Consider the following 13,547-nt stretch of genomic DNA (forward strand, 5'->3'; position numbering starts at 1 on the left):
CTTTCTTCAGTTGCTGGTTGAAGGTTCTATAACTCAGGTATTCATCAATCTGATTACAGATTACAGTGGAAGGCCTGTTCAGGCACCATCTCCACTATTACTTAGAGTCTTGGCTCGGGTCATCCTTGTGGATTTCTGGGAATTTGCCTGGTGCCAGGTTTCATGCTAATCCCATAATGGCTCCCACAATCAAGATATCTTTTTCATTGCTCTCCCTCTCTGCCCTTCACCAGTCTCCACCATCCTATTCCCTCCTGTTTTCCTCTTCCCTCCCTCCCCTTCTCCCCTCCTCCTCCCTTTTCGCCCTTCCTTGTCTACTCCCCCCCTAACACACCCTGCACGCTCCCCATTTTCTCAGGAGAACTTGTCTATTTCCCCTTCCCAGGGGGATCCATGTATGTCTTTCTTAGGGTCCTCCTTGTTACCCAGCTTCTCTGGGGTTGTGGACTACAGACTGGTTATCCTTTGCTTTACATCTAATATCCACTCATGAGTGAGTATATAAAATGTTTATTTTTCTGGGTCTGGGTTACCTCATTCAGAATGGCGCACGCCTTTAATCCCAGCACTCGGGAGGCAGAGGCAGGCGGATCTCTGGGAGTTCGAGGCCAGCCTGGTCTACAAAGAGCTAGTTCTGGGACAGGCACCAAAGCTACAGAGAAACCCTGTCTCGAAAAAAACAAACAAACAAAAAAACCCAAAAAAACAGATTTTTTTTTATAGTTCCATGCATTTGCATGCAAATTTCATTGTTTTTTACCACTGCATTTGCACTGCAAGTTTTATTGTTTTTTACCGCTGAGTAGAACTCCTTGTGTAAATATACCACATTTTCTTTATCTGTTCTGTTGACATACATCTCGGATGTTTTTAGGTTCTGACTCTTAAGAATAAGGCTCCTGTGAGCACGTTTGAGCAAATATCCTTGTGATATGAGTGTGTATCTTTTGAGTATATGCCCAAGAGTGGTATTGCTGAATCTTGAGGTACATTGATTCCAAATTTTCTGAGAAACTGCCGTACTGATTTTCAAAATTGCTGTACAAGTTTGTGCTTCCACCAGCAATGAAGGAGTGTTCTGCTTGCTTACTCCACATCCTCTCCAGCATAACTATCATTGCTGTTTTTGATCTTAGCCCTTCTGACAGGTGTAACATGAGTCATTTCGATTTACATTTCCCTGTTTGCTAAGTATGTTGAGCAATTCCTTAAGTGTCTTTTCGCCATATGAGATTCTTCTGTTTAGATATGTACCCCATTTTTATTAGATGATTTGGTATTTTAATGTTTAGTTTCTTGTGTTCTTTGTGTATTTTGGAGATCAGTCTTCTGTCCAATGTGGAGTTGGTTAAGATCTTTTCCCATTCTATAGGCTGCCATTTTGTCTTATTGACTGTGTCCTTTGCCTTATAGAAGCTTCTCTGTTTCAGGTTGTTCCGTTTATTGATTGTTAATCTCTGAGTGTGTGCTATTGATGTTATATATAGGAAGTGGTCTCCTGTGCCCATGCATTGAAGTCCACTTCCCGCTATCTTTTCTATCAGGTTCAGTGCCGATCATTTTCTTAAGGTGTGTGATCCTTTTGGGCTTGTGCATGGGGATAGATATGGATCTATTTGCCTTCTTCTACATGCTGACATCCAGTTATACCAGCACCATTTGTTGAAGGTGCTTTTCTTTTTTCATTGTAAAATTTTAGTTTCTTTGTCAAAAATCAGGTGTTCATAGGTGTATGGATTAATACCAAGATCTTCTATTCAATTCCGTTTTGATCCAGCTGCCCTTACTCCCCCTGACTGACAGCGGAACTTCCTTGTGGTCTGTAATTGACAAGGATGTTTGTGTTCTTTCTGGCCGGTGGGTCTCCACAGATGGAGTAGAGGTATAAAAGGTTGCTGGGCAAAATAAAGGTTGCTGTTCTTCCACCTGAAAAGAAGCCTCCATGTCTCAATCCCGCTAGTCTTGGCTATCCAGGCTGCGCTGGCTAAAGCAAATTCCATTGGTCCACATGTCTGTTTTGACAAAATCAAGCTGGTTTCATTATTATAGCTCTATAGTAGAGCTTGAACTCAGGGTTGTTGATGCCTCCAGAAGTTTGTTTCTTGTACAGGATTGTTTTGGCTATCATGAGTTTTTTGTTTTTCCATATGGAGTTGAGTGCTGTTCTTTTGAGGTCTATGAAGGATTGTGTTGAGATTTTGATGGGGATTTTATTGAATCTGTAGATTGCTTTTGTAAGATTGCCATTTTTATTATTGACTCTACCTATCCAGGAGCATGGGAAATCTTCCCATTTTCTGATATCTTCTTCAGTTTCTTTCTTCAAAGACTTAAAGTTTTTTTTCATGCTAGTCTCCTACTTCTTTGATTAGTGTCACCCCAAGATATTTTATGTTGTTTGTGGCTATTTATTGTAAAGGGTGATGTTTCTCTGATTTCTTTTTCTTCCCTTTTATCATTTGTATATAGGAGGGCTACTGATTTTTTTGAGTTGATCTTGCATCCTGCTACATTACTGAAGGTGTTTATTAGCTGTAGAAGTTCCCTCATAGACATTTTGGGGTTACTTATGTGAACTATCATATCCTCTGCAAATAGTGAAAGTTTGACTTCTTCCTTTCCAGTTTTTAACCCCTTGAACTCCTTTAATTGTCCTATTGCTCTAGCTAGAACTTTGAGTAGTGTATTGCATAGATAGGGAAAGAGTGGACAGCCTCTTCTTGTTCCAGATTTTAATAGAATCACTTTGAGATCCTTTCCATTTGATTTGATGATGGATGTCAGGTTGCTGTATAATGTCATTATTATGTTTTGGTATATTCCTTGTATCCCTGACCTCTCCAAATTATTTATCATGAAGGGGTGTTAGATTTTGTCTAAGCATCTAATGAGATAATCGTGTTGTTTTTTTTCTTTCAGTTTATTTATATGGTGGAATACACTGACAGATATTCATATGTTGAACCATCCCTGCATCTCTGGGATGAAGCCAACTTGATCATGGTGGATGATTTTTTTTTATTTGTTCTTGGATTTGGTTTGCTAATATTTTATTGAGTATTTACCTTTCTTGGTTGAGTCTTTGGTTGGGTATCAGGGTTACAGTAGCCTAGTAAAAAGAGTTTGACAATGTTCCTTCTGTTTCTATTGTGTGAAACAATTTGAGTAGTACAGATATTATTAAGCTCTTTGAAGTTCTTGTAGAATTTTGCTCTGAAGTAATCTAGGTCTGGACTGTTTTTGGTTGGGAGGCTTTTGATGACTCCTATTTTCTTAGGGGTTACAGGTCTATTTAAATTGTTTATCTTGTCTTGATTTAATTTTTGTATGTGGTACCTGTCCAGAATATTGTCCATTGCTTCTAGATTTTCCAATTTTGTGGAGTACAGGTTTTTGAAGTATGACCTAATGAGTCTTGGGATTTATCAGTATCTTTGCTATGGCCCCTGTTTTATTTCTGATTTTGCTAATTTAGATATTTTCTTTCTGCCTTTTGGTTAGTTTGGATGAGTGTTTGTCTGTCTTGTTGATTTCCTCAAAGAACCAGCCCTTTGTTTCATTGATTCTTTGTTTTGCTTTCTTTCTTCGTATTTTAGTGATTTCAGCCTTCAACTTGATTATTTCTTGCTGTCTATTCCTGCTGGGTGAGTCTGCTTTGTTTTGTTCTACAGCTTTCACCTGTGCTGTTAAGTCATTAGTGTGAGATTTCTTCATTTTCTTTATGTAGGCACTTAGGGATATGAACTTTCCTCTTAGCACTGCTTTCATACTGTTCCATAGGCTTTGGTGTGTAGTACATTAATTTTCATTGAATACTAGAAAGTCTTTAATTTCTTTCTTGACCCAGGGGTTGAGCATTGTTCAATTTCCATGAGTATATTCTACAATTAGTGTTGTTGAAATCTAACTTTAAGCAATGGTGATCTGATAAGATACGTGGGGAGCGTACTCCAACATTTTTGTGTCTGTTGAGGTTTGCTTTGTTACTGAGTATGGGTCAATTTTAAAGAAGGTTCCATGAGGTACTGAGAAAAAGGTATATTATTTTGTATTTGGGCAAAATGTTTTATAGATGTCTGTTAAGTCCATTTGTATCATGACATTTGTTAGTCTCTTATTACTTTTTCTTTTTCTTTTGTTTTTATTATTATTTATTTATTTATTAATGATTTCTGTCTCTTCCCTGCCACCGCCTCCCATATCCCTCCACGTCCCCCAATCAAGTCCCCCGCTCTCATCAGCCCAAAGAGCAGACCAGGTTCCCTGCCCTGTGGGAAGTCCAAGGACCTCCCACCTCCTTCCAGGTCTAGTAAGGTGAACATCCAAACAGCCTAGGCTCCCACAAAGCCAGTACGTGCAGTAGGATCAAAACCCAGTGCCATTGTTCTCGAGTTCTCAGCAGTCCTCATTGTCCGCTATGTTCAGCGAGTCCGGTTTTATCTCATGCTTTTTCAGACCCAGGCCAGCTGGCCTTGGTGAGTTCCCGAAAGATCATCCCCATTGTCTCAGTGTGTGGGTGCACCCCTCGCTGTCCTGAGTTCCTTGCTCATGCTCTCTCTCCTTCTGCTCCTGATTTGGACCTTGGGGTTGTAGTCCTGTGCTCCAATGTGGGTCTCTGTCTCTGTCTTCTTTCATCGCCTGGTGAAGGTTAATATCCAGGAGGATGATTATATGTTTTTCTTTGGGTTCTCCTTCTTATTTAGCTTCTCTAGCATCACAAATTATACACTCAATGTCCTTTATTTATGGCTAGAAACCAAATATGAGTGAGTACATCCCATGTTCCTCTTTTTGGGTCTGGCTTACCTCACTCAGGATAGTGTTTTCTATTTCCATCCATTTGCATGCAAAATTCAAGAAGTCCTTTTTTTTTACTGCTGAGTAATACTCTAATATGTATATATTCCATACTTTCTTCATCTATTCTTCCATTGAAGGGCATCTAGGTTGTTTCCAGGTTCTGGCTATTACAAACAATGCTGCTATGAACATAGTAGAGCATATACTTTTGTTGTATGATAAGGCCTTTCTTTGGTATATTCCCAAGAGTGGTATTGCTGGGTCCAGGAGTAGGTTGATCCCGAATTTCCTGAGAAACCGCCACACTGCTTTCCAAAGTGGTTGCACAAGTTTGCATTCCTACCAGCAATGGATGAGGGTACCCCTTTCTCCACAACCTCTCCAGCAAAGGCTATCATTGTTGTTTTTTATTTTAGCCATTCTGACAGGTGTAAGATGGTATCTTAAAGTTGTCTTGATTTGCATTTCCCTGATCGCTAAGGAGGTTGAGCATGACCTTAAGTGTCTTTTGGCCTATTGAACTTCTTCTGTTGAGAGTTCTCTGTTCAGCTCAGTGCCCCATTTTATAATTGGGTTGATTAGCCTTTTACAGTCTAGTTTCTTGAGTTCTTTATATATTTTGGAAATCAGACCTTTGTCTGTTGCGGGATTGGTGAAGATCTTCTCCCAGTCAGTGGGTTGCCTTTTTGTCTTGGTGACAGTGTCCTTTGCTTTACAGAAGCTTCTCAGTCTCACGAGGACCCATTTATTCAATGAGGCCCTTAATGTCTGTGCTGCTGGGGTTATACGTAGGAAGTAGTCTCCTGTGCCCATGTGTTTTAGAGAACTTCCCACTTTCTCTTCTATCAGGTTCAGTGTGTTCTGACTGATAGTGAGGTCTTTATTCCATTTGGACTTGAGTTTTGTGCATGGTGATAGATATGGATCTATTTTCATTCTTCTACAGATTGACATCCAGTTTTGCCAGCACCATTTGTTGAAGATGCTTTCTTTCTTCCATTGTTAACTTTTAGCTCCTTTGTCGAAAATCAGGTGTTCATAGGATTGAGGGTTAAAGTCCGGGTCTTCTATTCGATTCCATTGGTCGACTTCTCTGTTTTTATGCCAATACCAAGCTGTTGTTAATACTGTAGCTCTGTAATAGAGTTTGAAGTCAGGGATGGTAATGCCTCTGGACGATCCTTTATTGTATAAGATTGTTTTGGCTATCCTGGGTTTTTGTTTTTTCATATAAAGTTGATTATTGTCTTCTCCAGCTCTGTGAAGAATTTTGATGGGATTTTGATGGGGATTGCATTGAATCTATAGATTGCTTTTGGTAGAATTGCCATTTTTACTATGTTGGTCCTCCCAATCCACGAGCAAGGGAGATCCTTCCATTTTCTGGTATCCTCTTCAATTTCTTTCTTCAAAGACTTAAAGTTCTTGTCAAATAGATCTTTCACATCCTTGGTCAGAGTTACCCCAAGATATTTTATCCTATTTGTGGCTATCGTGAAAGGTGATGCTTCTCTGATTTCCCTCTCTGCTTCCTTATCCTTAGTGTATAGGAAGGCAACTGATTTTTTGGAGTTGATCTTGTATCCTGCCACATTACTAAAGGTGTTTATCAGCTGTAGGAGTTCTTTGGTAGAGTTTTTGGGGTCGCTTATGTATACTATCATATCATCTGCAAATAACGAAAGCTTAACTTCTTCCTTTCCAATTCGAATCCCCTTGATCCCCTTATGTTGTCTTATTGCTATTGCTAGAACTTCCAGCACTATATTGAAGAGGTATGGAGAGAGTGGACATCCTTGTCTTGATCCTGATTTTAGTGGGATGACTTTGAGTTTTTCTCTGTTTATTTAATGTTAGCTGTCGGCTTGCTGTAAATAGCTTTTATTATATTTAGGTATGACCCTTGTATCCCTAATCTCTCCAAGACCTTTATCATAAAAGGGTGTTGAATTTTGTCAAATGCTTTTTCAGCATCTAATGAAATGATCATATGTTTTTTTTTCTTTCAGTTTATTTATATGGTGGATTACATTGATAGATTTGCGTATGTTGAACCAGTCTTGCATCTCTGGGATGAAGCCTACTTGATCATAATGGATAATTTTTCTAATGTGTTCTTGGATTCGATTGGCTAGTGTTTTATTGAGAATTTTTGCGGCGATATTCATGAGTGAGATAGTCCTGTAATTCTCTTTCTTGGTTGGGTCTTTGTGCGGTTTTGGTATCAGAGTAACTGTAGCTTCATAAAAGGAATTTGGCAATGACTCTTCTGTTTCTATATTGTGAAATACATTAAGGTGTATAGGTATTAGGTCTTCTTGGAAGTTCTGGTAGAATTCTGCATTGAAACCATCTTGTCTTGGGCTTTTTTTGGAAGGGAGGTTTTTGATAACAGCTTCTAATTTTTCGCGACTAACAGGTCTATTTAGATTGTTCACCTGGTCTTGGTTTAACTTTGGTATATGGTACTTTTCTAAAAAAATGTCCATTTCTTTTCCATTTTTGTGGCATACAGGCTTTTGTAGTAAGATCTAATGATTCTCTGAATTTCCTCTGTGTCTGTGGTTATGTCCCCCTTTTCATTTCTGATCTTATTTATTTGCGTGTTGTCTCTCTGTCGTTTAATTAATTTGGATAGGGGTTTGTCGATCTTGTTGATTTTCTCCAAAAACCAACTTTTTATTTCATTGATTCTTTGGATTGTTTTCTCTGTTTCTATTTTGTTGATTTCAGCCCTGAGTTTGATTATTTCCAGTCTTCTACTCCTCCTAGTTGAGTCTGCTTCTTTTTTTCTAGAGCTTTCAGGTGTGCTGTTAAGTCTCCAATGTATGCTCTCTCCGTTTTCTTTAAGTGGGCACTTAGTGCTATGAACTTTCCTTTTAGCACTGCTTTCATTGTGTCCCATAGGTTTGAGTATATTGTCTCCTTATTTCCATTAATTTTAAGGAAGACTTTCATTTCTTTCTTAATTTCTTCCTTGACCCAGTTATGGTTCAGCAGTTGACTGTTCAGTTTCCATGAGTTTGTCGGCTTTCTGGGGATAGCGTTGTTGTTCCCTTCTAACTTTAATCCGTGATAATCTGATAAGACACAGGTGGACACTGATATTTTTTTGTATCTGTGGAGGTTTGCTTTGTATACCTATTTATAAATTAATAACCTAAGACTAGTTTTTAATGAAATGTTTTAGGTGGTAGATGCTAGTTTGATAGATGTAGTACCAAGAACAGGACAATAATATCCATTAGTAATAAGTACTCTTTATACTCTAAAATATACTGTTTATAATTTTGTGTTATTGGTTATTAAGTATTTTTCCTTGCCACATGGTCTGTGTATATTACGACAAATGTTTTGAAAATGATTAGTCTCGTGTTTATGTTTGTCTGTTCTTATTTGGTTAGACTGCCGTTTCTGAATTTGAAAAACATTGCTTTCCTTTGATGCCAGGGGCAGTGTTTGAATTTCACAAGTTAAATGTTTGTTCCATTTGTAAAATGTTGAATTTTTTTTATTACTTAATAATTTTTTTTATTACTTAAAAAAAATTCCAGTCCAATTCCCACTCCCTCCCCTCCTCCCACTCCCTCCACACTCCCTCATACCCCTCCTCTTTCCAATCCTATCATGCAGTAGAGACAAATCCCAGAGCCTCTGTGAGTGACCCCTCAGTCTGCCCCAACTGTCAGCCACATTCAGCAGGACTAGTTTGATCCCATGCTTTCACTCCCAGTCCAGTTGGAGTTGGTGATCTCTCATTAGCTCAAGCAAACTGTCTCAGTGGGTCAGCCTTGAAAGACCCTCACCCACTTGGGTGTAGGCCCAAGAGGGAGAAGCCCCGCGACTCAATTAACCAGTCCAGCAGATGCAAGAAGCAAGAGGGTTTATTAGCGAGGGCGCCACTGGGTGTCTCTAGTCTCCAAAGAGATAGAGCACCCGGAACAGCAATTCCAGAAAAATTTTATATGCAAAAACCACAACATTAACATAGTGGGTATGGGGTACAAAATGATTGGACATAACATAAGCATATTAGATCAGACCTGGGCCACAATTGTCAATTCCCTTAAATTTCCCAGAAATACCATAAAAACGTTGACATTGCCCACAAACTTTATCTGTCTCAGTCTGGGCACCAGATGCTTCCTGAGGGAGTGGAACAGGGTACTGTGGTCAGGATGCAAGTGCGGCAGTTAGGGTTATTTGCAAAATTTGCAAGTTTATTCTTCTCTTTTTTGTTGCTGATTGTCTTTAATCTAAAAGTAGTTGCAAACAAGCTTTTCAGCCTGACTAGGAGAGTGCTTTTGCTACAGAATCCTGTGTGGCACTGCCTTAGTGCTTCACATGCTGTTGTCCTCTTACTACCTGCCTTAGAGTTTCCTGGGATGTTCTTAGAAATGTGGATTCCTGCCGGGCGATGGTGGCGCACGCCTTTAATCCCAACACTCGGGAGGCAGAGGCAGGCGGATCTCTGTGAGTTCAAGACCAGCCTGGTCTACAAGAGCTAGTCCCAGGACAGGCTCCAAAGCCACAGAGAAACCCTGTCTCGAAAAACAAAACAAAACAAAACAAAATGTGGATTCCTGAACTTCACCTCATATTTCAATATAAAAGTTTGTCACCCCACTGGGGTGACCTGTCCTTATTGTGTTAGAGGAAGTTTTAGCTTTACTTAGCTGTTAACCTAGAAATATGGTCAGCATTAATGAACCATCCTTAATTTCTGGAATGTATGACACTAGACTCAGTATTAACCCTTCTTTTCTTGGTGATAACCTTTCAACATTTGTCTTTGCTCTAAGATTGTTATGGATTTTAAGCACCCAGAGGGTGTCACTGTACAAGTTATGTTACCTCGTCGGAGTTTGCTGGTGATGACAGGAGAATCTAGATACCTTTGGACTCATGGGTATGTATTGTGGTAACCTTGGTGACTGATGGGAAACTTTCTGTTTTGTAAGATTTCTTATTCTTTTCTGTTGAACTGCTGAAGCCATGTCCTGTGCCTGCACATCAAATTATTTGGGTACAAACCACCTAGGATGTATGCAGAGATTTTGTTTCTTTGTTTTGTTTTCTTTTTAATGTATTGCCTTTTTATTCTAAAAAGATTTTAAATTTAAAGAAAAAGTTTAAGTGTAATAGAGCAAACCTATAGTTCTCAGTTGTGAATACTTTGCTGCATCTTACTTTTTCTCACTTATTGTCATCATTGCTTTTGCTTAATCATCTGAAAGTTAACTTTTTCTTTGTTTTGGTAGAAATGTATCTATGGTTGTTTGAGGTCAGTACATTATACTGCTAGAATTTATGTGTGTGAGAAAAAGTATATATATATATATATAATAAAATATTGCATGATTTTTTATGAATTCTGATCTGCTTATAAATTTAACTCGCACATTTCAAATATTCAAGGTAATGATCATGTTATTAATAACCTGTCCTATGCTTTCATTTATTTATTTATTGAAAATAGATTCTTCTCTTGTACAGTATATTGTGGCCAGTTTCCATACCCTCCGTGCTTCCCAGCTCTGTTCTACCTCATTTCCCCAGATCCATACTTTTAGTCTGTTTCCTTTTCAGAAAAGAGCAGACCTCTGAGAGATGACAAACAGGACAAAACATGATATAATAAGTCAAGGCAAATACCTATATATTGAGTCTGGACAAGGCAGCCCAATAAAAGGAAAAGAGTCCCAAAAGCAGGCAAAAGAGTCAGTGATACACCTACTCCCACTGTTAGGAGTCCCACAAAAACACTAAGCTAACAAACATAACCTGTATTCAGAGAACTTGGTACAGACTCATCCAGACCTTGTGCCTACTACTTGAGTTTCTGTGAGCACGTGTGTCTTAGTTAAGGTTTCTATTGCTCTTAAGAAACGCCATGACCTTGGAAGGCCTTGTAAAGGAAAACGTTTAATTAGGGTAGGCTTATAGTTCAGAGGTTTAGTACATTAATGTCATGGTGAAAAGCATGGTAGCATTCAGGCAGACATGGTGCTGGAGAAGGAGCTGATCTGCAGGCAGTGAGATTACCTGACTTGAGCTTTTGAGACCTCAAAGCAGACCCCCTAGTGACACCCTTCCTCTAACAAAGCCACACCTATTCCAACAAGACCATATCTCCTAATAGCACCACTCCCTGTATGAACCAAGTAGTCAAACATATGAGTCTATGGGAGCCATTCCTGTTCAAACCACCATACCATGTGAACCCTACTTAGTTGATTCAGTGGGCTGTGTTCTGGTGCCCTCCATCTCCTCTTATTCTTACCTTCCCCTCTTCTGCAGGTTTCCCGGATTTCTGAGCAGGGCGGGGACCTGGTAGAGACCTCCAATTTAAATTGTCTCTCTCACCCACATAATATCTGGCCATGGGTCTCTGTTCCCATTCCATCTGCTGCTGGAGGAAGCATCTCTGATGATGAGGGTACAAGACACCTATCTATGAACAGATCAGAATATCATTAGGAATCATTTTATTATTTTTTTCTTGACAGTTATATTTTGTTCCTGGCCATCTAGGCAGTGTAGGTAATAGCTTCCTTCTTGTGATGTGAGACTCAGGTTAAAATATTGGTTGGCCACTCTCACGAGTTCTTTGCCATAATTGCTCCTTCACATCTTTCAAGCGGGACAAATTGTAGGTTGAAGGTTTTGTAGCTGGGTTGGTTATGTGGGATTCCCCTCTGTATGCTGGGAATACCATTGGTTAATAAAGAAAGTATTTTGGGCCTGTGCAGGGAATAGAGGTAGACAGGGAAAACAAAGCTGAATGCTGGGAGAAAGGAGGTGGAATCAGGGGAGAAGCCATGTACCCGCCCCTCCACACACACTGCCAGAGACAGGTGCCATAACTTTAGCCAGTAAGCCACAGCCACGTGGCGATACACAGATTAATGGAGATGGGTTAAATTTATATTTAAGAGTTAACCAATAAGAAGCTAGAGCTAATGGGCCAAGCAGTCATTTAACAATATAGTTTCTGTGTGATTATTTCTGGGCTAAGTAGCCAGGGACAAACAAGTGGCTCTCTCCTCCAATAGGGTTGGCTCCATTTTTCTCTTTCCAGATCATGCAGAATATCTTCTTGAACCAAACTGACTATAACAGAAGGGTGAAAGCTCCATGGTTTCTTCACTGTACATATAGATATAGATGTAGACGTAGAATTTAGAGAGGAGCTCAGTCTCTCACATTCAGCGAGCTGTATAGATGGTGTACTAAGAAATGGCACTTTCAGTTTCAGAGAATGATCTTCTGTCCTCGTATCAGCTTAGGTTATTTAGGAATCTCCTGAGCACCCCTTCGGCCAACAGCACAACTAAATGCAACCCAGTCCCACCACTAAAAACCTTGGCTGGCTACAAAGATGGTCAGTTCAGACTCCATAACCTCTGTTGCTAGGAGTCCTCACTAGGGTCACCCACACAGATTCCAGGAAGTTGCATTTCCACTCAAACCCCAGTTGACCCCCTCATTCCTGCTATTTCTCCCTGTACTCTCTTCTTTGAGGGCTTTATTCATTTCTTCTTTAAGGACCTCTGCCATTCATATAATTGGTTTTAAGGTCTTTATCTTGTGCTTTAGCTATGTTGGAATATTCAGGACCTTATGTAGTAGGATAGGTGGGCTTTGGTAGAGACGTATTTCCCTTGCTGTTGTGAAATGTGTTTTTGTGTTGGTATCTAGGCATCTGGGATTGAGGTTTGCCTTTGTTGGGTTGTATGTTGACTGTTTTGCCTTTTCCTGGCCTCCTTGACTTGTGTGTTCATGGGAATGCTTGCTGGTGTTGGAGACTGGGGGAAAAGGAAGCCGGGGGAAATAGTCTGTTTCAGTGCTAGGAATGACCCTAAATATTGGGTCTGAGGGAACAGAGAGAATGGAGAAAATTTGGGAGCAGTCTACCTGGTCATTTGGCAGCCATAGCCTGTGGTTGAGCAAGTGATGGTGCCCAAGATGGGGATGGGATACAGAATCAAAGTGGGAGAGTAGCCCAGAGGGGGATGGACCATGAGTCCCACAGGAGGTATGGACAGGGCAAGGCAAGGCTGTATCTTATATTCTGTTACAGAGCTGTGGATGACCCTGGGGAGTGGGTCTTCTGCAAGAAGTTGCAGAACATTTGTTGGCAGCCTTCCTGGTGTTCTGGTGGTGTGTGGCCTGTGGTTGAGCATGGGGTATCCACTTGTGTTTTCAGGGTTGGTCTTCTGGCAGGCATGGCCTGTGGTTGAGTAGGGGTGTCTTCCCAAGTAGAGGTTACGTGCCCAATTTGGGGGCTGGGACACAGAGAAGAAATGGGGAGGGGAGGCCATGGAGGGATGGACGGTCTGTGGGAGTCATCAGATACATGGATGGAGGCTGGTGTTCTGTTGCAGCCCTGGGGGCTACCCTGAGAATTAGGTTGGGGAACAGAGACAATGGAGAAGGTCCCTCCCTGGGCAGCCTACCTGGTACCTTGTCTTCTTTCAGGCCTTTCCTATCATTGAACTGAGTGTTTGCTAGAGGTGGAGGTTGGGGCACAACAAAGAGGAAAAAGACAAGGTGAGGTTTTGAGATCCACAGGAGGTGTGGACAGTGGCGAGGGGAAGCTGCAGCTGATGTTCTGTTGCAACACTAGGAGCCACTCTGAGAATTGAGTTTAGGGGAACAAAGAATAACTGTCTTAAGTTTGAGTCATAAAAAATAAATGGCCTGATTTTGATTCTTTTTCATAACCATTATAATATTTGCACTGA

At 40.4% G+C, this 13,547-nt stretch overlaps 1 protein-coding gene across 5 annotated transcripts in view; it reads left to right on the plus strand.

The window, feature by feature from the left end:
- Alkbh8 (alkB homolog 8, tRNA methyltransferase) overlaps nt 1-13,547 on the plus strand; it is a 57,499-nt gene that overhangs the window by 23,750 nt on the left and 20,202 nt on the right. For all 5 annotated transcript variants that reach the window (XM_041630434.1, XM_041630435.1, XM_041630436.1 and 2 more), the window contains one exon: nt 9,603-9,709. In XM_041630434.1, the coding sequence (XP_041486368.1) occupies nt 9,603-9,709 (107 nt within the window). The remainder of the gene's footprint in view (nt 1-9,602; nt 9,710-13,547) is intronic.

This window comes from Microtus oregoni, unplaced genomic scaffold (assembly GCF_018167655.1).
Source record: "Microtus oregoni isolate MIOR12 unplaced genomic scaffold, Mior012 000034F_ref0000314, whole genome shotgun sequence".
Classification (NCBI taxonomy): Eukaryota; Metazoa; Chordata; class Mammalia; order Rodentia; family Cricetidae; genus Microtus; species Microtus oregoni.